General features: G+C 41.2%; 1 protein-coding gene across 2 annotated transcripts in view; it reads right to left on the bottom strand.

Moving 5' to 3' along the window:
- Positions 1-970: 970 nt before the first annotated feature.
- The window catches only part of KATNAL1 (katanin catalytic subunit A1 like 1), a 39700-nt gene continuing 16864 nt past the window's right edge, over positions 971-23806 (bottom strand). For both annotated transcript variants that reach the window (XM_071433973.1, XM_071433974.1), the window contains exons 4-11: positions 22363-22531; positions 15447-15571; positions 14841-14946; positions 10171-10329; positions 9188-9314; positions 8092-8226; positions 5642-5768; positions 971-4147 (exon numbers count right to left, since the gene is read on the bottom strand). In XM_071433973.1, the coding sequence (XP_071290074.1) occupies positions 3949-4147; positions 5642-5768; positions 8092-8226; positions 9188-9314; positions 10171-10329; positions 14841-14946; positions 15447-15571; positions 22363-22531 (1147 nt within the window). In that variant the 3' untranslated portion in view covers positions 971-3948. The remainder of the gene's footprint in view (positions 4148-5641; positions 5769-8091; positions 8227-9187; positions 9315-10170; positions 10330-14840; positions 14947-15446; positions 15572-22362; positions 22532-23806) is intronic.

Genomic DNA, 23806 nt, shown 5'->3' with positions numbered 1-23806 from the left:
GCTCAGCTGCTCCTGTGGTGCTGACACCCACTTTACACCAGTGTGCAGCTCTAGGACTCCCAGGCTCCCTGCCCGCTCCCCCGCAGCATGGTGACACCTGCGTGTTCATCACGTATTTATTTGGCACTACAGCTCTGAAAAAACATCTCCATTCACAATCTGATTGAGGGTGGCTTATTCCAATAACAGATTCAAAAAAATCACTATTTCTTCATCTGCTTCCACATCCTCATGCCTGGATTGTACCACAAAGTCTTTGCTCATTTGATGGAGGACTTCTTTACAGCACACAAGCTCTTTCATCTTTCCCATGATCAGAACAAGTCAGTGCACCTTTGCTATTTCAGTCCCTTTTAAACTGGGGTGAGCTGAACTTCCTATGCAAAGATTTGACCTCTCCTGAAATCCCCTGATCAGCATTTCCTTTGCTCACTCTTTCATGTTTGAAGCATTATGAAATACTGGAAACTCCATTCTTTCATAAGGAAGTTAGTGAGAAAATTCAAATAATCAACTCAGTCCCAGGAGACACAGGGTCTCTTTCCAAGTTTGAAAGCTCCTTCCTAATAGAAGTTTTGCTCTTGAAAGTCTCCTGGTTAGCAGGCAGCTGATGATACAACTTCTTTGGAGCCTGATTATACTTCCAGCCCAGGGGCAAGTAATAAAAAAGGCTGCCTGGTTCTGTGAGGTCTGAATCAGGTGCTAACACTGAACATTTGCTGGGGCCTCTGCTTTCCCCTACCCTCCCTTCCATGTGGTGGGCATTGGAGTATTCTCCATTTTATAGCTTGTGGCAACAAAAGGCCAATTTAGAGAGAAAGCATTGCGGACAGCTTTATCCAAAAACCCCAGATTTTAACTGCTCTCCATCAAGGACTTTGGTGAAAGGGCACCATGACATACTGAAGAGATCCACATGTATGGCAGCCTTTGGAAGCAGTCAGCAGCAAAGCACTCCCAGCCCCACTCGAGCAAGACAGACTCTAGCACACATTTATTACTTCATACAACCAGATCACATACTGTACAAAAACTAACAGTGCCACCCAAGAGAGCCTTCACAGATGTTTAGAGAACACATGAACACAGCTCTAAGGCATGTTTTTTAAGTAATCTAGGCACAACTACTGAAGCACCACCTATTGTGTGTGCGTACCCCACGCATGTGGATGATCTCCATACACAAACAGGCACAGACTGAGCAGAGTTGCAGCAGGCTGTGACATGCTGGTACATTGCTCTCCAGGGAATCCAGTGTCCTTGCACAAGGGTCTCCAGCACTGGGATGTGAACTTTGAGCCATAAGATCATCCTCTGGGCCTTGAGCTGCTGCCACTGTTGGCTGCCCTTCCTTCCCGGGCTGCTCCTTGCTGCACCCAATGCTGGCTCCCCTGGAGTGAATAACCCTAAGTCTCCAAGCCCACCTAGGTGGGTGTGCCAGCATGACTTGGTAAAGATGAAAGGGTCAGCATATAAGGACAACTCCCTTTCCTGAAAGGGAGTGATGGTCTTAGCCTTCTGGGGTGCCTGATCTAGCAGGGCCAATTCATGTCAGTAATTCTGGGGCACAACCATCATAAACATCTACAGCTATAAAGGATGAATGGACCTATACAGTAAAAACATTTCTGGGGTAGAAACCATGACCTTTAGAGAAAAAGACTGCAGCACCTGAATAATTCCTACTAAAGGGAATGCCCAGTACAGTGAATTTTGCTTAATAGCCAAGAGGGAAGTTTAATGCCTTAAGGTAGAAGGTTCATCAAAGAGCTAAGGACTGACATTTTCACCAAGTGCTGTGCTTTGATCAGTAGGAAGGTCACTGCTGCTTGCAATGTGAAACTGAGCAAACAGGAACTTAGACCTTAGTAAGCAGCAACTGCTGAATCCCAGCACTGCCCTTGGGCAGCTGAGTAGGGTTATTACTGGCATTCATGTCAACTCACTTTTACATCTTGGTTGTGTAGATTAAGCTCCTTGAGCAGCAATGGCCTCTTTAGTGAGAGATCCCATAGTGCTAATCTGGTATTGGCCACAAAAGATTTTGTGTAGCTTTACTAATGTCTACTGCAGTCAAACAAACAAACAAAGAACAACTGTAGCTGCCTACAGCTTCACAAGGAAAAAATGAGAGTCCATAGCAATATTTTCAGAGCTTTCTCTCTATAAAGGTCCAGTTATTCCCTGTGAGGAATTATAGAATCACTAAGCCTGGAGAAGACCTCTCAGATCATGAAAACTGACCATTAACCCAGTACTGACACATCAAAATGTTCACAGGTCCCCAAGTGCCACATCTACACATTTTTTAAACACTCCCAGGGACAGTGATTTTACCACTTCCCTGAGCAAACAAAGTATGTGATTTAAGGTTTTTTGTCTCAGTGTAAACATGTCATGGCCCAAGAGACCATTGTGCTGAATTACTGACATTATTGGGAACCTCTGAGAACTAACAAAAAGGAGCAAATAATGATACTTTCCCATTCAATAAGGGGTGCTGTGTGTTTCTTACTCCATCACATCTGTCTGTGCCACTAGGAGTCTCCACAGAGAGCTGAAGGGTTGAATACCTACCAAGCCGCAGGGCAATTCACATCCACCAAAATACTTAAGGCCTAGCTCACAATATCACCAAAAACCTGAGAGTTTGCATGTTTCTCTGTAAATCTGGTTGTCTGAGCACTCCTTCACATTCCTACCACAGGAAAAATTCATGTGCCAGACTCACAGGCTGAGTCTGTGAAAAGCTCATACAGTCAGTGTGACAGGTATACTCTAGAGAGGATTTCTCATGCTAGACCTTAGAACCCTTCTCATCACTGCACTTGTATGAGGGAAGGGAAGAAACAGTTAAGAACATAAATGAGATCATACAGATAATCTTCTAAATATTACTAAACCAGTAATATTTATACATTTTTAAGACACCTTCACAAAAAAAAAAAATTATGCATGAACAGTTCTACAACATAAAAAGGTAAAAGTCCCATTGCCTAGTAATGCTAGGAAAAAGTTCAAATCTAATCAGAAGTGGAAGTTCACAGCCATTTGTTCTAAAGACAGCATTGTGTTTTAAATAAAGCCTTGAAATTAGTGTCTTTATTAAACTCTTAGTACTAAAATAATAATAATAATAATAATAATAGTAATAACAATTACATTTAGATAGCACAGACAAAGCACAAGATGATACATAAGCATAAAAGTGCAAGTTATAACCTAAGTCAAAGTGCCTACGGGTCAAACAGGTTCAAACTATGTTCAGAGAACAAGCATAAACCAGACTAAGAACAATCCATGCCTTTTGCTTTCCCTCTCATTCCCATCAGAAGTCATTGCAGGTAACACTGATAACAGTCTGAAGTGACATCAGTTCCAAATGGGAGTACATGAGAGGAGAGTCAGGCCCATGTCTTGATGGAAAACTGATCCTCATTTCCTCTGTGTAATGCCAATTAATCCACAGGCTTTGCTCTGAATATCTGAGCACAGAGAGAAAGAATAATAACTTGGATGCCACATTCAAGGGAGGCAGAAGCAGCACTTAAGAGCAGGGGGGGTACATCAAGCCCCTTGTCTGTTCCTCTGGAGTCACATCCCCCAGCTGATTTATTGACTCCAGCCATAAAAAAATGACTAGGAGGAAGTTAAGTAACACTGCTCTTCATTTGAAAATTAAAAAGACTACCCTCAGAAGTATGATTTTTCCCTTCCTGTTTGTCTTATTTTTCTACTTCAGAGATAAAATATCTTTTACAATATCAGCTCATTATTGTGCTCATTCCCTTTAAAGGCAAACAGCTTAAAAGATCCTGTCAGCAGAAAGGGGTGGGATGAGGGCAGAGGCAGACCTTTTATTAAACCTTTAAAAAGATTTCTAACTCATTTTGAAAGTGAGAACAACAAAAACCATAAAACTCCAGCGAAGGAAAGCTGTCACTGAGATTAAGCAGATCCAAACTCCGCCATCCATTTTTCATACTTCTCCAGGTCTGCAGCAGAAACAGATTTGGAGATTTTCTTCAGAGCCAGCTCAAAGTCCCCCTTGGTAACCGGCATCTGAAGCTCTTCTTTAGAAAGTGCACGAATCTCTTCTGGAGTTAAGCCATTAATACGTCTCCTCATTGCCATTAAAGATGCATCCCTGGAAATACAGGACAATGCATGGCAGCTAATTGCTAGCAGAATGTGCTGTAAGCCTATGAATTTTGATTGCATACTCTTGCTAGAAACCAGTGGCAGGAACACTTAAGACAGCATTTATTTACCATAGAAGATGCAGTTCACATGTTTTGTAGCTTCCATGTTTCCAGATCACTATATTAATTCAACATAAAGAATGCACTGGCACCAAAACCCATTTAAGCATATGGTAAATGTGCAGAGATAATTAAAACTATAAAACTGAAAACCTTTTACAATGATTCATGGAGATGAAATTTTACAGCTTTAGAGCAGAAAAGGGCAGGATGGGAGACAAACTCAAAGACTTTTTTTTTAAAGTAATCTGGATTTTTACACTGCATTTCTTTTAGACTTCAACTTTCTCCCTGCAGTGTGGCCCAAAAGGACAGTCAGCAAGGGTTAAGAGTGCAGCCCAGCTCAGCTGCCTGCTTGTCCATAGCAGCTGGATGTGTGAAGGGCAGAGCAGGAGGCATCAGACACAGCATCACATGGCCCTGCAGTGCTGAGGCCATGGGTGCCTATGGCTCCTCATGTTTTGCCTGCTCTGTGACTCCTCCCCAGCTCAGATCCTGCCAGCCTGGCCCATCAGCTTGAAGAACACTGCTCATTTTCTCACACTGTGGCCCACAGGCAGTCTGAAATTACATTTTCTCTTTCCCCAGGTTTTTCCCAGCAAGGGATAACACAAGCCTTAGGGAGAAAGGTAATTTCACTACTACGTGACACACACCGAGTTTTCAAATCCATGGAGTGATTTCACATTTTCAGGAAGGCAGCAGGGGCAGAAGAAAAAAGATTCCCAAGCCATACTCTTACAGGCTCAGTTTCTCTTGACAGGATTCTTAAGAGACATAGATAAGTTTCTTCAAATAAGATAAGTTTCTTCAAATACCTACCCTTCACCAGAAAAGACCGATTTGCCAAAAATGAAATAAATTGTGGCAACAGGACAGAAATAAATTAAATACTAATATTATAATCTATATCCCCCTTGGACCTAGAAGATTCAGGTAGACACCAAGACTCAGCTGCACTGGGGGCTGTCCAAACATGCAGCACATAGAAGTCCCAAAGAAGTGTTCTGTGAAAGGTATTTTTTTGGATTATGGTCTAGCTCTTAAACTAATGGGATTTAAAAAAAACCCCAACAATCTGCTTTGCACTACATTAACAAATGCAGATAACTACAGTAAATGCAGCCAATTGTAACATGAGATTAGCTCAGATAATTTTTTTCACTTCAGATTCAAGAAAAACACATCTCACAGAAAGAGTCCATGGTATTTGGACCACTCCACATGACAGTAATACATGAATACAGTAAATAGATGTGAGCCTAATACACAGACACTGTGAGCATGGCTTCAGCTGTAGTAGGTATTGCCTTTCATCATATAATGCAAACGATGACTTTCCATGCAGTTCTATTTGCAAATTAAGGGCAATGTGTTACCTGCAAACATTAGTGATGTCAGCACCAGAATAGCCTTCAATCTTCTCTGCAATTTCTTCAAGGCTGATATCAGGATCTAGTTCTACTTCCCGAAGATTAATCTTCAGTAGTTCTGCTCTGCCTTTTGCTAGAACATAAAAATATTTCTTTGAAGACTGGCAAGAGTTACACTAAAAAAAGATATAAACACAACCTAGATTTTTCAGTGAAAAGTATGAACAAAAGAGTTCAATACAAGAAAAGAGAGAGAACAAGTCATAGTGAAGCGTGCAATCAAATACAGTAAAGTATTTGGTTAAATGCAGTTTATTAAAACAGCATGGTCGAGAGGTATTTGTAAAAGTGATCTGTCACTACAAATGTCTGTTATGTCTCAGGTGATAAAGCATTTGGTCACATATTACCCAAGGGCACAAAAGCACAATCCTACAAATTTCTGTTTCTTTTCACATCCCTTTGGATCCACTCCTATTCGAGGGTTTGACTGCAGGGTTTCATTAGAACTACAATAAGGATTCTATTAAAAAAGCTTCAGACAGCACAAACCCCTTAACAACTGGCTGAACTTTAAGCATACGTTTAAGCAGTTTATTCAGTTTATTCCGTTTATTCAGTTGTGACCAAGAAATCAGCTGAAGTTGATAGAAAACAGACACATTAATAAACCTATATTAATAAATTTTTGATAGAAATGTCTTGGTATCCCACTTTCCTATCCAGATGCAGTGTGCACACAGTGATAACCAGCTGTGTAAATGAGCACTTATGCAGTCAATTAACCATTTCTCTTGCAGGGGGAACGTGCATATGTGCATTTGGGTGCACATGTTAAGCAGCCTAAGCTTGTAAGAGAGAATTTGACAGCTTAGGGCTCTGTGTTACTGTGCACAAGGGTGGGAAAGAAGAGGATGACTGGTTTCCTGGCTTTCAGTGTACAGGAAAAATACGCCAGCTCAGCATCTTTATTCTCCAAGTGATCAATTTTTATGACCTATAAAAAAGGACAACCGCAACAGAAGAAGTAGCAGTAGTAAAGGCTAAATGTCTTAAAGAAATGCCCAATAAAATACATTATGTTTTATTCATTGTTGCCCCTAATTCTTATTTTTTTAACTTTTGGGGAAGGAGAAATACAAAAGAAAATAGAAAGCTTCTCTAGAGCTGCTGGTTTTGTGTGCTTTGCAGAACTGTCAAGAGCACAGAGTTATCCATCTCACACAACTGGCACTAGCTATAAAATGGTGATTTATTATTTAGAGGGCACAATGTACACACAGCATACCTGCAGAGAGTATCCTGCATCAGAGAACATTCTTCTAATTGTTGCTGTGGGGCTAAGCAAGTCTGTGCAGCATTTTGAAAATTAAACACTACAGAATATATGCTTGCATCAAATTCCACAATACACAGGTGCATATATGCTACGTGCCACTTTTTCAGTTAAAATGCCTGACTACATCAAATCACACAACACAGTTACAAATGCATCACTCAGACTTGCCCAGAGTAGCACAACATTCTTACTTGCAGAATAGATACAACAGGAACTAAGACTGGAAATAAAACCAGATCATATCTCCTATGTTGTCCAGGGTGTAATACACTGTGTTAAAAAACAATCTGGTTTAATTAGAAACAAGAGGAAGAGCTGATAGGATTTTAAACTAATTGGTGATAAAGGCAGGCATCCTGTTAGGGGCTGTTACTGCCTGTAAGCTGCACAGACAAGCTGTAGAACTATTAAGTGTCCTTAGACCTGCTAAACTCAATCACAACCACTGTCACCATGGACATGCATCTTGTTATCTTGAGTGCTCATGCAGGCAGATGAGGCATCCACTGTACCAAGAAGAAAGGGAGCTATGCAAACTTCAAGTGATAGGAATCTCAAAATTAATAGGACAGGTGAATGACAGCTAGGAAAGACAATACAAGCTGAGATGTCTTAGGGCAGGAAAGCAATCAGCCTGCTGCATTCTGAGTGACTGGAAGCACAGTAATAAAGGCAAGCAAGCAGTGATTTGCAATGAACTAAGCCTGTAAGTGAAAATTCATGGATCTACTTCTTTCCATTTGTCTGCAAGGGCATGGAGTGCATTTGCAATATTTGTGAACATGTCCAAAGGCTGCCTTTGATGATCACTCAAGGGCTGACTGTTAAACATTTAAAATAATTCCACGCTCATTAAAACTATCTCTCTTTCAAAATATAAGAACCCATCAATGGCTTGCAATGAAATGCCACAGCTCTTTGTTTTTCAGCCCCCAAGCAAGCAGCATTTCTCTTTTTTCCACTCTTTAAAAATAAAGCGATCCAGACAAATGATTAACCCCTGAATTACACTGCTCATCACAAAACCATCAGGACTCCTTACAAGCACAACAGTCCTGCAGTTATCCTAAACTCATCTTGTATAGAGAGGAAAAGAAAATGGTCTTATCAAACACACCTGTGGGCAAAGGTATATAAATCCTCTTCTCCAGTCTTCGTCTGAGAGCTTCGTCAATGTCCCAGGGAAAATTTGTAGCAGATAATACCATAACCATCTTGGAAGGGTCATCGTTTTCCAGAGCACCACCTACCCCTGCAAGCACAACAGTTCAGAGCAATTTTACTCCAGAGCTCTTATTGATGGAGATGCTTGCTGAGAAAGACTGCACAGACAAACATAGCCTGGACAAAATTAAGCAACAGCTCTCTGTAGTCCTTTCCAAACTTCCCATAGCTAGGTGTCACAAGACCATCATTATCACAGAGAGAAGGACGGTTCATTATTTTGCTGAGTAAGGGGAGGGCTTTCTTGGACACTGCTAATAACACAGCAATATGTGAGTGTAGCCCTACTAGTCCCACTGACAGTGCTATCTCTGTCGAGTCTGGTCATAGAAGAAACAGGAGTCACTCAGCTTACCAAGTGAGGACTGCTCAAAGAGACCAAAAGCTTTCCTATCCTGAGCTTACCACAATGAACCTGCAAATTTGAGAACATTTAAAATAGTAATTTATATACAGCAGTTTATACAGCAGTTCATGATAGCTGCAATATAAAGGTGGCTATCAAACCTCTACACCATACAATATTCCTTAGATGGTCATGCTTGCTGTGTGCACCTGCACAAAACAGGTACTACCTCTGACTTAAAAGGGTAGTATTAGCTGCCATCATAGAATACAGCAAAGCAGATCTCACAATGGGGTTCCACAGTTAGAGAGTCTAGCAAAGGGCAGAATTTTGTTTAAACTGAATACAAATTAAATACCTGCATTAAACTGCACAAATCTCCATTATCTGCTTCTCGTGCAGTCTGTGTCTCTTTATTATGAGCTTTCAAGTCACCCTAAAAATAGTCATTTTAGAAAAAATAAAGCAGAACACCCTTTTCAGTTATCTGTTGTTGAACACTCCAAAAATACACTCATCTCAAGTTGTGCTTCATTTTTGTCTCATGCATAAAGCCAGGTTTTCCAGATGGCTCAAGTTCTTACATTCCCACCTGTAAAGAAGCAGCATCCCAGCCCCAAAGGCAGATCTAAGCCCTTGTTACCATCCATTTGCACAAGCAGCTCTGACTTGACTCTGCGACTGGCCTCGTGTTCGTCAGACGTGCCTCTGCGGCTGCAGATGGAATCTATCTCATCAATGAAGATTGTTGTTGGCGCATAAAACCGTGCCTTTATTCAAATGAAAACATCACTGTTAAGGCTGCTCAGCAAGCACAGGCCCTCATCAGACCACAACCCAGCCCTGCTGGAGATACTGCATACATATCTTCCCTGACTGTCACAAGGGAGGAATTCAAGACCTTCATTTACAAACTGTCACATGCTGAGGTTTATACACTTTGAATTGTACTCCTTGGGTCAGTGTTGGTTGGCTTGCCCCAGCAAATGACATTGGAAAGGGGAAAAGAAACACTACCACAATAGGATACCCTTCTTGACACAATACAAGCAGTTTTCACATCCAGGTTTAAGGCTGGTGAGGGTTAGGCATAAGGGACAGAAGGGAGCTCAGCAATCCCAAGAGACTCAGGTTTTAACTGTGAATATTACAGGAGTGCAGGGAGGGTCCCAGAGGTGTAGCCTACATGGACATGTCCTTCACACACCCTACATGATGGACTGCACCCACAGCTTCACTGAGAGGCTTGTGACCATGATTCAGAATAAAAACAGAACAAAAACATGTATGGCTTCTAGAATAACTGTCCCAAACCCAACCACTTCCAATTTCAAATCTATTTCACATGGGATTGTTACCCCATAACCAAACAAGTACTGAATTTCTGTCACGACTCTTGATTTAGTGTGAAAAATGGTATCCTAAACATGGGTGATGAAGCATTTCCTTCTTAATCCTCAATAACATACCATATGTGGAAACCCAGAAATTCTGTTTTTCTAATTGGTTGGGGGGTGTCAGTTCAGTGAACTCCATGCTTCCAGCAAGCTACTGGAAAGGCAGGAAACCAAGAGTGCTGTCCTTTCTCAGCTGAATGAGCCCCAGAGCACATCATGGAGGACATACCATTTCAAACAAGAGGCGGACCAGCTTCTCAGACTCGCCTCTGTATTTAGACGTCAGTGTAGAGGAGGACACGTTGAAGAATGTTGTCCCACACTCTGTAGCAACAGCTTTTGCTAGCATTGTTTTGCCAGTGCCAGGAGGACCAACCATCAGCACACCCTGAAAGGTGAGAACAAAGGTAATGAACAACAAATTAAGAAAACTTTGTCATTGATACTTTACACAACACCTCTATATGAGCCAAGATCTGGATTAAAATTAATAACATAATCCTCCTCAGTGGGAAACAGAAGACAAGTATCCTGCTTTTGAGGACAGTGTAGAAGTGTTCTGCCATTCTTACCACCCCACTGGAGTCAAAACCACAAAAGCCAGTAACTGTTGCTTGTCCTAACATCTAGGAAATGGACAAGAGACTTACAGCCTTGCTCAGCATCAGAGTCTAGACTTGAACTTAGGCCTTTCCCAGCTCACAAGGAGCTGCACAGGCAGATGAAGATGGTAAACTCTGTTTTTGTAACAAAGGCCCCTTCAGGAGAAAGTTTCATAGAAACCAAAATACTTTTGCAGTAAGTTGAGTTTCCTCAGTAGAGAAATTTTCTACAGAAAAACAATTTCCCAAAATATCCTGACAATATGTATGAATCTGGTTGATGTTTACATTTGCATGAGAGCATTCACTGAATACATCAGTTTGTTTTTTGCTTAATCTCCCAATCTCAATGTTCCTATGACCACACTACTGCATCATAGCAATTTCTGGATGAAACACCATCCTCATCATGCTGGATGACTGGACTGCATTGCTATTCCTATTTTACAGATAAGCAACTGTGGCTCATGTGGACTACTGCTTAGTCCCACAAAAGCCTAATCTGAATTTCAGTGATTATTCAGAAAGCTTTAAACTAGAAACAACTCTTATATTCACATCATCAGACTATCTTTCCATCTGTGGTCTGTGAAAGAAAGAAGCACAAATGTCTGCAGCTCAGCACATTTACCCATCATTATACAAACAGTTTTTTGGTTTTACACACAGTTCTCTCAGAGCTCATGTTAAGATTGTATCACTGAGATGGGTTAATCACTCTTGATAATACTACTAAATACAGCCATCTTTATGGGTAGTCTTTCCAACCCTTTCAGCAGCAGCACTGGAGAAGGACAAAACACTGTTCCATGCTCTGCACAGTGCTAGTATAGGGCTCTGTGATTTTAAGTAAATCAGTGAAAATGTAGTGCTCAAGCAACTAGGGGTTTTTTTTTCTCCTCCCAATTGCAAGATCTTATTACATGCTAACAAGAGTTTCCTAAAATTGTACTGTATTGCAAGGGTAATCAAATTAGCTAGTGTTAGAATTGCACATCATAATGTGCTTTGCAATTAATAACTTACATAAAATGCCGCAGCAATAAAATATCTGTTAAATGCAAGCCATATAGCAAATTAGATTTCATCTGTTCCTCACAAAAATCTACTTCAAAAAGCACAAAGAATGACATGGAAGAGATCTATAAAAACAAATCAACCGGGAATGCAATTATTCAAAAATGTCCCATTCAAAAGCAATAGCCTCTCTGTATTCCATTTTCCATTAACTCTTAATACCTTTATTGCCATTTAATACTTAGCTAATGCAAGCTCAACATACATTCATCGGTAAATTAAATCAGAAGTGTTCACACACCATCTCTACAGCTAACAGTCCAAAGTCACTCCTCAGGCTGTCCAAGGTTTCCTAAGCTCCAGAGCAGCAAGCATAAAAAGCAAATGGACTCTCTTTTCTCCCCGTGAACACGCAGACATTCTGATTTGAGATGCTGATTTGAGTTATACTGATATTACAACAATATTGCAAATACAGCCCTGGAGTGACTGGGTGAAAATTACTCAGCCTGTAATATGCAGGTCAGAGATGACTTACTGCTCTCTCTGAGCTTCAAATGTGTTCATTTAATATTTTTTAAAAACTTCACCTCAATTCAAATCACATTCAAAGCATATGTTTGATAAACTGTGTGTAGTGCAGGATCTGGTGATATAGGGAAGTAATGACATTTTTGGGATATTGGTTCAATTCTCCATTATTCTGGAAGGTCAAATCCTGGCTTCAGGTACACATGCAAAAACTGAAGCCCATCCATTGCTTTTCACCTCCTGCTAAGTACTACAGGAAGTGTTACCCTGCACGTGATACTGGTGGCATTATACATGTGCATAACACAGGTGGAAACCAGCCACACCAGGTGTAAAGCCAGGGGGAAAGTAAGGTCTCAGGGGATAGAGACTGTAGAAATATCGGTGAAAAAAAAAAAAAAAAAAAGAACTTGAGTTCACAGCAAAACAAGATGTGCATGGCTGCAAACAAAAACACATAGGATCAAGTTGCTCTTTCTGCAAACTAGGAGGCTGCCACTTACTATTTAAAACCTTGACAAACACAAAGACTTCTTTATTCTTCCTCTAAGGCTCTGTTAATCCAAAGTATTCCAATAAGAAGCTGAAATGCACCGCAGGGAGTAAGTGTTTTGATGAAATCACTGCAGGGTTACTTCTTGTTGTTGTAACAATCACTAGCAGAGCAGTGGGAAGCACAGTGAGCAACCAGGCTTTCTTGGCACAAAACATTTCAGAGAAACAGAAAGAGCAAACCCATGGACACTCAGAAACCCGTGGCTGCAACTACACAGCACCTGTGTTGAATCAGGGAAGACAGCTGGCTCCTTCAGACAAGGCACAGTTCTCTGAATACAAGCACAAACTGTGAGGGCTGTCTTGGGAATTGTTCTCAGGGGAGTCTGAGCATCCAAAACCAGCTTCGGCTGCCTTTTTCCCTGAATTATTGTCCTGAATTCCTAGGCTCAACAAATGCCTGCTGCTACACTGATTACTGCAAGAAACAGCCTTCTCTTCAATACTTTTCATCCTTATAGCACAGTCAGAGGTCAACAGTAGGGAAAATACATGCTGTTCTGTGTGAAAAAATAAATTCATGAGAGTTACAGCTTCACAAGTCACCAGGGAAAAGGCTAACAATGAAGACTCTTCATAGCCTTGTCAGAAATCAATTTGCATTTCAGACTGAAGAGAGGAAATAATCTTAGAATCTTTTCCATGTCTACAACCACCTGGTTTTCAGAGGTGACACTGCTTGGTAGGAAAAGGTAGTCTCGTGCAAAGAGATGGAGACTGTAACTCTTTAAAGGACCAAGCTGTTGCTTCTTTATCCACTGCCACAGCACTTGGAGACAAGGTCAGTGGCATTTTTCACATTTCCTACAGTCTGCTGAGATACCTGCCTTAAAGACAGATGGCCACTGCCTCCTCTATGCATGCTAACAGGCGAAAAGAAAGCAGAGCGGATCTTTATTCCATTAGAAGATTTTGAACACTAGACAGATGGGGCCCCCATAGTCTATAACAAGAGTATGGATCAACTTCCTCTAAGCCAAGAAGAAAGAGATGCAGCTGTTCAAAATACACTAAAATCTCATCCTACACATGTAACCCACAACATCTAGGCTCTGTCCAAGATGATAGCTCAGTTAACCCTAAGGGTAACCACAAGGCCACTGGTACTGACCACAAGCACTCTAACTCCAAAGGCTGGGGCCAGGTTTGCACTGAGTATATGTTTGGGCTCCCTCCCTGCAACTCACTAAAAACTCTGTAGCAGCTCTCAAGCAGCAATCTCCCAGCTCCTGCTGAGTCTGACCTAGGTATAAGCCAGGGAAGCACAAGGACCAATCAGGAAAAGACAGAACAAGTGTTAGTAGAGCAAGATCCGACACACACTGCTGAACCAGCATACTGAACAGGAAACTACTCATGCACACAGCATTCCCTACACACGCCACTTCCTTCCACACTCAGAGCAACAGACAATTTGCAAGTCTCTTTTCCCCAGCAATGCTTCTCAATAACCAAAAAGGCCTTGTGTTGTGACTAGGTATTCCCCAAACAAGCATCGGTCCATTCCACATTAGAAGCAAAATAATGCTGCTTGCTGTTTACAGAAATGCTCACCAAACTCCTCCCCCCCCTTCCTTCTTAGCTCTAAGCAAGACCCAGACTGGGCTCACTTCTGGTCAGTCAGCCTAGTTCAGTCCTATATCCTTCCTGCTGCCCTGTTTGCAACTCCTTCTCCTACTCTGAATTTCTCACTCCAGCTGCAACTATGCCCAGCTGCAAATCTAAGTCACCAGACCGGCCCCCTCTGTCCTTGCTTCCTTGTACCATGCAGGCTGCAGTTTGCAGTCTGAGTGAGAGACAGTTGAAACATTGGAGAAAAACAGTCCAAGGATTGCTTTCTTCTGGGAAGTGATGACAACTGGACACCATAAGTCTATGTAGAGCTGTCTGTTAAGCATTTCTGCTTCGGCCAATATAATCTGTTTGCTCACGTCTACAGGTTGGCACATAGAAAGTATTATAATAGCAACAAGCTATAAGTGAGGAAATAAACAGAAAATACAGTTTACTCTAAGGGCCAGATACACTTCCAGCTGTTTCTTTCAGTGCCTTTTACATGAATCATTATGAGAGGATTTAATAAACAAATTCATGATCTTTTCTTTTAGCCTTTGCTACAGGCATCCACACATTACAGCAGGAGTCTCACATAGCTACAGCTTGCCATTTCCTAGAACACCACATAAATTCTCACCTTCCAAGGTCTTCTGATCCCTTTGAAAAAATCAGGCATCCACATTGGAAGAACAACAGCTTCTCTTAATAATTTCTTGGCTTCTTCCAAATCTGCTATGTCATCCCTGTGCAAGATGAAGAAACTTGTATAAGATTCTCATACAACTATATTTCTTCTATTTTTATACAAGAGAAATAGAAAAGCTTTTCACTTAGTACCATTTCTTTTAGTATGCAAGCATATGCCTCATGAGAGCACTCCTATCATACTGTGACCTAAAATTGAATCCACTTTTGGAAGACAGGGAAAAAATTATTTTCAACTCAAGTTACCCAGAGCTGCTTAATTAAAAATTGTTTTGGACAATGTGAACACCAAAGCAGTATCTTTAAAGATCTCTGGAGCATATGTTCATTTCAGCAGTACCTGTAATGAATGTACTGCACTTAATATCAATTAGCATCAAAAGCTTAACTTAAATTAATAAACTGTTAAAGCAAAATATCTAATTTTTGCCTGTCTGTAGAAGATTATCTTGTCTCCCTATTTTAGGAGTTTGAAGATGGGTAATTTCTCTCCTTTCTCACATGAGCAAAAACACTTAAATTGAGAAAATCCTCATACCAATGAATGCTTGGATTCCTTGACACAATGTCTCTTTCAAGAGCTTCGATCAGGTCTTTGTCGTAACCTGCTCCATCAAATTTTGGAATTTCCCCATCACCAAATTCCTGGGGTATTTTCTTTCCCTAGAAGTGAAAATCATACAGACCCATAAGAATATTACACAACTGACACACTTTCTGGCCAACCAAAGGCACGAATGCAGGAACAGCCTCACATAGGTGGCTGTGTACCAACTAGCTGACCACCAGAGCATCCAAAGCACATATTGAAGATGCTACACCAGCCACCTGTCAGAAGTAACATCTGACACTATCATCACTGAAAAGGAACAGGGAAGCTGTCACACGTGTTGTCTTTGATGGAGGAAAACCAAGGTTCTCTCCCCTTGTTTCTTTAAAGCCTTCCTGCCCTGCAATATCTGCTTTCCTCAACTACAAACAATCCATGTCTCACCTCTCATTCGCACGCCAGCTTCATAAACAATTAAAATGCTTTTCAAAGGTTGTATTTATTTAAGGGCTGCACCAAAAGCCCTAAAGAAGCTCCAAAGACACCCAGGTTTCAATAATTTCTGCAGCACACCAACGCTACATCAGTGATCAAGCCACACTCTGTCCCAAATGGGCCAGAGCTTCTGGCTAATACTTCTACAGTGCCGTTCAGCTGATGGGGGTAACATTTTCCCTTTGAAGCATCAGGGCTCACGCTCCTCCTCTCTCAGTTCTGAAGGAAATCGCTTCCCCTCCCACCATTCAGGGCGCCTGAAAAGCAGCTGCGCTGGTTTAACGGAGGGGGCTGAGCAGGGAGCTACTTTAGGACTCTTAACTCAGCTTCTAAACACTATCAGCAGCAAGTTAAAGAATCCCAGCTGGCTGGACAAAAGCATCCTAGACGAAGGCGGGTTGAGAGGCAGCTGGAGACACACAAATAACCTCGCAGTGGAAAAACAAAAAGGCAGCGATTACACCCCTCCCAGTTGCCGTTTGCCCACGACGACTTGTGAGGGAGTAGTTTATCTTCCCACTACTTTTATTTCTTGCTTCCAAGCGAACTCTTGTGTTGTTTAGTACTCCTAACTCAGCTTTTTGCAATGGAAACGAAGCTCAGAGTTGTGTTTAAGCAGAAAGCTGGTGTAAAAAATGTAGTAGTCTGGTCTAAAAAGGAAACGGCAAAAAGACACCCTGTGGAGTTCTCAAGATTTAAGGAGAGATAAAATGGAATCCAAATGTAACCATTAAAAAAATAGTAAGAACAAGAAAACAGGACAATGAAATGAAAGATATTTGCTGTCTGCTACATACTCCTCTTGTTCCGCAATGGACTGGCATTCCTAGTAGAAAAGTTTTTCTGCACATTACAGAACAATTGGTTTATCTTGTTGCGGTTGGGTTTTGTTTTTCCTGAGTGAAACCGAGTTAAGGCGGGAGTTGAAGAGCAGGGGCAGGGAGGGCGGCACACGCTGGGGCACGGGCGGCCCCGAGAGCCCCCGAGCCCGGGGGCAGACGGCGCAGCTCGGCCCAGCGGAGCGGAACAGAAATCCAAAAATCAGAGGGGGAAGGAAGGCTCGGGGCCGGGAGGGCGCCGGCAGCCCCGGTGCGGCCGCGGGGCGGCAGCACGGCCCCGCTGCCGGCCCCGCTGCCGGCCCCGCTCCCGGTCCCGCTCCCGGTCCCGCTGCCGGCCCCGCTCCCGGCCCCGCTCCCGGCCCCGCTCCCGGCCCCGCTGCCGGCCCCGCTCCCGGTCCCGCTGCCGGCCCCGCTGCCGGCCCCGCTCCCGGCCCCGCTCCCGGCCCCGCTGCCGGCCCCGCTGCCGGCCCCGCTCCCGGCCCCGCTCCCGGCCCCGCTGCCGGCGCCGCTCCCGCGGGACGTGCTGCGCCCGGGAGCGCTGCTTCTCCTGCCCCTGCGGAACGTCCCGCCAGCGGAACGATGGAGAAGGGCGGCCAACGGGCAGACGTGCTCTCAGCATCACCTCGGCTCTCATTGTAGTGACACTGAATTATTCTTTTTTTTTTTCTCCTTTTTTTACCCCCAGTTCCATAATCAAATCAAGATTTAAAGTAGTTGTAGTTTTCACAAGTAATAAGATTCTTAATGCTGGTCCCAAATTGGTCCAACCTGCAATTCTCAGTCAGCAGATAAGTGAGCATAGACTAGAAATAATGATTTTTTTAAAATGTCACCTGAAACTAGGCAGCAGGAGTAAGCATAATTTTTCCAGTCATCTCTTTGGGTACTACTTTCACAAAATAGCTTTAAATAAAGTTGCTGTGATGGCTTCTCTCTAAGATGGTATGCCAACAGATAGGTATACAGGGCTGCAAAAATCTACTCCCACCCTTGGCAATCCCATCTCATAATTTCAGGCAACCAGTATCTGTCTTAAACATTTAGAAATCAGCTGTCCTTTCCATCAGGGAGAGCTATTAGAGCTGCACTAACACACTGGAACAAAAACCTTGTTTCCAAAATTGATGTTATTCCTACTCCTGTACTAAATTTCTGCAATAGTTTCAGCAGTTCGTTCCTTGGTGTGTCCTCCACACTGACCCACCTGCATCAGGCTTCATGTGCTCTCCCTTCATTTACCAAACTAAGTCTCCTTTTGGAACATAAGCTGAACATGATTATCCATCCACTTTGACAATGCTTTTTTTTCCTCTCTCTCCTAATGTTAACATATCTTTCTTGAGTGTGGTTGTACACAAAATACACCAGCTGTTTTCTCAGCAGATCCCCCTATAATGACACAGGTATCTCTTCTCTCTGTTGGTAACAGCTCAACGATCTGGGATTTTGTTTACATTTGCATCCACAGCATTATCATACTGCTCCCCCTTCAAGGCAATCTCAGCAGATTAATCACATAGAATAATCCTGAGGGCTGCAATGGCCAGAACTGGACTCTGAAGACACCTTGCCTTCCTGCAGGTTCTTCCCACTGCATACAAATGCCAAATAACCACTGTCACACGCAGTCTCCACCCCTCACTGCCAAAGCCAAAGGTGGCACCTGACTGTGCCTCACCCCTTCCCAAGCAGCCAGCCCTTCCCACCACCACCAGGAAAAGGTAATGTGCCAAATGGAAGTTCAGCCTGATCCAGTTTCTGCTGATACATCCAAATCTGTCTTCTCCTCTACTGCTGAGTTCCCAGCTTCTAGCAAAAACTCTTGTTACAGTTTCCAAGAACACAGCCTGCTGTTCTGCACCTCTAAACATTATCCCATTTCCATGATTCCAACAGAGATTCATGCAATTCTTCCTGTGCAACAGCCTCATTTGCCTTTTGTGGTGATGGTGCTTCCCAACTTGGTGACATGAGCAAATTCAGTGCATGTCTCTTTTTTGTGGCAAGTTAAATTGGCACAAAAATATTAATTTAAATACAAAACAAGAGTCAAAAATTATTTGCCAGTTGACTGCCACTTCTCCTTTCAGTACTGCTTGTTTACTTTCCCCTTGCTGCCTAATCCCACTTTAAAATTCCTCTACACCACACACTAGATTAACAAATTGCTTCCCATGTGGTATCCGGGTAGATTGATTTCTTTCTATAAGACATTAACTAGAACTCTAAAGAAATCCTGGCAGAGGCAACAGCTTTGCTTAAGAAACCATATTTCACTCTATTCCACTTTTTAATTAGTTCCAAGTCTTCACCTTTTGCTTTTCATCCACTCTAAATTTGTTGTAAAACATATAACAATTAACAACTCTGGTTGCCTGGATCGCTTTTCCTTTCCTCTTCTCAATAGAGGCATTGTCAACACAACTCACCATTCACATGAGACAGCATCAAACTAAGTAAATTTTACTGTAAAAATGTGCTCCCAGCCCTGCAATTTCACCCAACAGTTCTTTCAGTGTTTTCAATGGAGGTTATGCAGCCTTCCAGTCCCAATGCATGGAGGTCTGTGCTTTCACCTAAATGCAACTATCTCATCTGTCACAGTTGGTGATGCACAGGAGGATAATCAATCAAAAATAATTTAATTTTTTTAAGTCCTTTCACTGACATGGCTGTGCAGCGCTTGGCTGTTTCATATTCTTCATAATATTTACTGTCTTTATCCACTGACAGTCTAAAATAATCTAAAGAGTACTCCTAGAAAAGTGTTGCACTACTTAGATATGGTATGCAATTTCTAAAAGACATACTGGTGGCATTCATGCTGCCTCTTTAAACTGAAATATTAAACAGAAGCTAAAACTCTTGGTAATGCTTCAGCAAAAGGTACCTTGAGAACAAGCCTAATAATTTCCAGTGGAACTAAGAAGGAAAAAAAAACTTGAAAGCAATATTTTAGGGAAAAAAAAAGACACATAAGGATTTAGTGGATAGACACAATCTGGTGGGTTTAGTTCAAAATTATTTATATAGCACTAAAAAATGTAATTTTATTGGCATAGTTAGGTTAAAATTACCTATCCCAAAATGGTTACTGTCAGATTGAAAAGATGTTATGGTCTAGAGAGGAAAAACATTGAAAGACGGCATTTGTTTCAAGTGAGGCAGAGCATTTCTAAAATATATGCACTATACTTACATTTACCTTGAAAAAAAAATATGCATTACATTGTGGTATTATAGGCAGGACAGCACACAACCTATTACACTGCAGTCAATGTCTTAGGAAATGGATAGTTCATAACATGTTCTAAGTAGTACTATCCTAGCACCCAAACCCAAAAACTACAAAGCTGAAACATTTAGTAGGGGAAAAGATACCTGGTTACTTAATTTAAAGCTTCAGGTTTGCCCTATTATTTTTAATTGAACATGATGAGTTACCAAATCTCTTTGATTTGACATAGCCAAGTTGCTTGATGGTTCAAACTCAGAAACTGAAGAACAAACATTTGTAAACTAAGGAAGGATAAAACTGAAAGGTAAACCTATTTTCATGCCTATGTGCAAAATATAGAAAGTTGCATTAACTTCTTCCACTTCCCACACCTGGCTATTTCTTCTTTCATTCAAAATCTTTCTCAAAGGCAAATCATGGATCCCTTACAAGAACCATTATATAGCACACGTGGATTTGTAACCTGGGGTGATTTTCAGTCACATATCCCAGACAAAGGAACTAGAATAACCACCCAGGAGCTAGACAAAGGGGAATACAAGAGCACATGTACTGGAATTTTTTGAGGAGTAGACGTATTTTCCTTCTGCCACCTAGTGACCAATTTATTCGGGTAAGAGCAGTGTTTAAAATGTACCATATTAAATGGAACACCTCCATGACTTTTCCTGCACCTCACAGCAGTAGTACTGCTAATCACATTATTCCCAGAGACAAGTATTATACAAGTCATGTTGTTGTAGGCTCCTTATAGTAAAGCCCTATAATGCTCATCACCGGAAAGCTTGGAGAGCAGAGTTCACCCTCATTAGAGCTAAGACTTTGAAGGCTGCCTTACACAAGCACATCTGGTGAACCTGTCACACACCATGACTCCAATTCCCCATATAGCTAGGAAATCTTTCAATAATTTCACAGATCTTCACGAGATTTTTATAGCTTTGCAGGAGGCACACTTGTTATTTTAAATCTTACTGATCCGGGGTAGAGAGATTTCTAAAATGCTTGATCTGTACAGTCACTCAGTGGCACTGCTGAAAATGCGCCTGGCCCTACCTTCTGATTGTCATAAGGGCTAGGATTACTTAATAGTTTTCCTGTGTATAAGAAAACAATTTATGATGGAAAAAGCATATCTTTGAGTTGTTCTTAAGCTGTCAAGAAGTGCAATAGAAAGGTCACAAAGGAACTAACCAAATTTTGGAAGAAAACTGGCCTTTCTTATTCATCTCTCAAGATCTGTACAATACTGTGTGCCCCCATAGGAAGGCATGTCTTGTATCTTTGTCTGTCAGGAAAGTGATGCCACTTCAGAATAGTCTCAGCTTGTATAATTAACACCACAGAGTCCTTGCGTTCCTGGCACTAACTCCACAGTTAAATTTAAAAACACAAGTGTCTCAGAAACAGAGATTTGCACACTGACATTTTTCCAGCCACGAAACAGTCCTGTTTTTGACATCACCACTTTATACTGAATCACTGTTCCTCCTTTTCTTTCACTTCAGCACTGCTTCCTTTTCATGTATCTTTAGAAGAAAGTATCTCCAAATTAGTCTAGTTTAATTCATTGCTTTTACTTTTAAAACAAAACAGTTCCAAGAAGCTTCTTTCTAAACACTATAATAAATACAAAACCCCTTTCATAAACCAGAGAAAATGAATGTTGCTTAGAGTTTGGTTTTAATACTTCTCCCTCATATGATTTTCAAATATGTAACTTCAAATAATTTGGCACAGATTTACCTACCATCAATGCATTTATGGAACTGTTCTAAACTCCTAGGCATGCCTAAATTATACTATGGTATGGCAGAGGCAATGGTACTGTGGAACTCCATTCATAATGCCTCAAGTCTACGTAAGGGCACTGGTCTCATTTTTGCACTTTTTGCATTAATATCTTTACAAAAGTCCTGTATTGGATTCCTTTAAGGAAAAAAAAAAACCAAACAAAAACAAACCACCAAACATGGAGGAAAAGGAGGAGAAGGGACTTCATGCCTGAATGACACTTAGAGATTAGAGACAAACCCATGGTCTTCACTCAAAAGAATAAGAAACCCCCAGCAACAGAACACTACGGTTCCCTTCCTCAAAAAAATGTTACACCAAGACAGAACAAACATGACAGAATTTTTCTTAATTTGGTGTAATTATTAATAAATGTCACCACTATACATGCTTTGATCGTGGGGAAAAAGAAAGCACTAAGTTTTCCCACAAGTGATTACTGTGAATTTTATTATCTGTATTAAATGACTAAGAGTGCTTCCCTTTGCCACCTGCTGCACCACAACACCTCCCTGCCAAGTTCTTTCCCACTTCTTACCTTGTCATCCCTTCCCCTGGCTCTGGATTCCCTTTCGCGGCTGCCAGAAGATTTCTCCCCCTTGGACACCAGGTGTGCTCTGCCCGCAGGCCCGCGGGGCTGCAGCCCTGGGGAGTCTTTCTTCAAAGATTTTCCATCTCGGTTGGGACGTTTTATCTGAGGTGGAGCCCTAACAACAACAACCACAACAAAAACATGCTAAAAACAGTGAAAAAAAAGAGCAACATTAAGAAGGACAGATTCTAATTTCCCTTAGTACATTATTACTAAAGCTGCCAAGACCCTAAGCTTTATTTCCCTGTATCTACAAATCCAAAACCACATTCCTGGTTTTGTCTGATACCCAAAGTAAGAAGAAAAAACACAAAAGAAAAAATTAACAACATTATCAGATCAGTACTCCCTATCAGTCTTACAACAAACCAACACCCATGTAACAAAAGAGGAAACAATTTAGCAAAAGTCGTCAAATCGAATATTCCTCTGACTCCAAACCAGGAGATTATATTAGGCTACATTCACATGCACAAATTCTACAAAAAATAGACGACATTCCTGGTAAAATAAAGATTTTTAAAATAGAGACATAAAAAAAAAGGCGGCTAAAATCTTTGACAGGCCCCAAAACAAAACAGGGAAGATTTTAAACAATCCGCCTACCTCTGACTTCATTCCCCTGTGTGAAAATGTCAAAACATAAAAATTGCCTTGAAAGCAAAAGCAAACAGAGCTGAACTGCAATCACCTATATTTGTGTGCATCACCCACAATGTCAAAGAGTACTCAGCAATAGAATGAAGAGAAAGAATTTGGTTTTAAGACAAGAAATCATTGTCATATTTCTCCAGGGATTGAATTTGAAATACAAAACTACAATAAACAGCCAGGAATGCCACCCAAATTTAATAAGTGTCCACTATTGAATCTTGTACTGATTCTTGTTTTGAGTAACTCAAAATTTGTTAACTCCAAAAACATTTTCCTGGAATATGCTTTAAATTAAGCACATTCTTAAATACATTGCTGGATACAATGGCAACATTTTGCTTTTCATGCATTTTCTTTAAACTTAACAGCAGAGAACAGTGCCTAAGTTTCCTTACTTATTTGCATAAGATTTAAATTTCAGCCTAAAAGAAGCAGATGAACTGTTGGGGCTTTACCACTAAGGAAAATATAAGAATAAATACATCTTGAACTTTACATAACATTACCACAGAAAATCTGAGTTATTTCTACCACTCACAAAAGTAATCAGCATTAATATAATATTACACTTATATTCTTAGGTTGTTTTTGTTTTTTTTTTTAAACAAAGATCTTTTTGATAATCATAAAGCAAAGAAAGTTATAAATAAACTTGGCATTTCTTTCTGTTAACCGAGATGTCTCATTTTACTTTGCTCCTTTGCTTATGTGAGCATACACACGTTAAAATTCTATG

Source organism: Agelaius tricolor, unplaced genomic scaffold (genome assembly GCF_023055355.1).
Source record: "Agelaius tricolor isolate 1412-34295 unplaced genomic scaffold, bAgeTri1.0.p SCAF_9, whole genome shotgun sequence".
NCBI lineage: Eukaryota > Metazoa > Chordata > Aves > Passeriformes > Icteridae > Agelaius > Agelaius tricolor.
The sequence above is the reverse complement of the archived record's forward strand: the minus strand, read 5'-3'. Positions and strand labels throughout refer to the sequence as shown.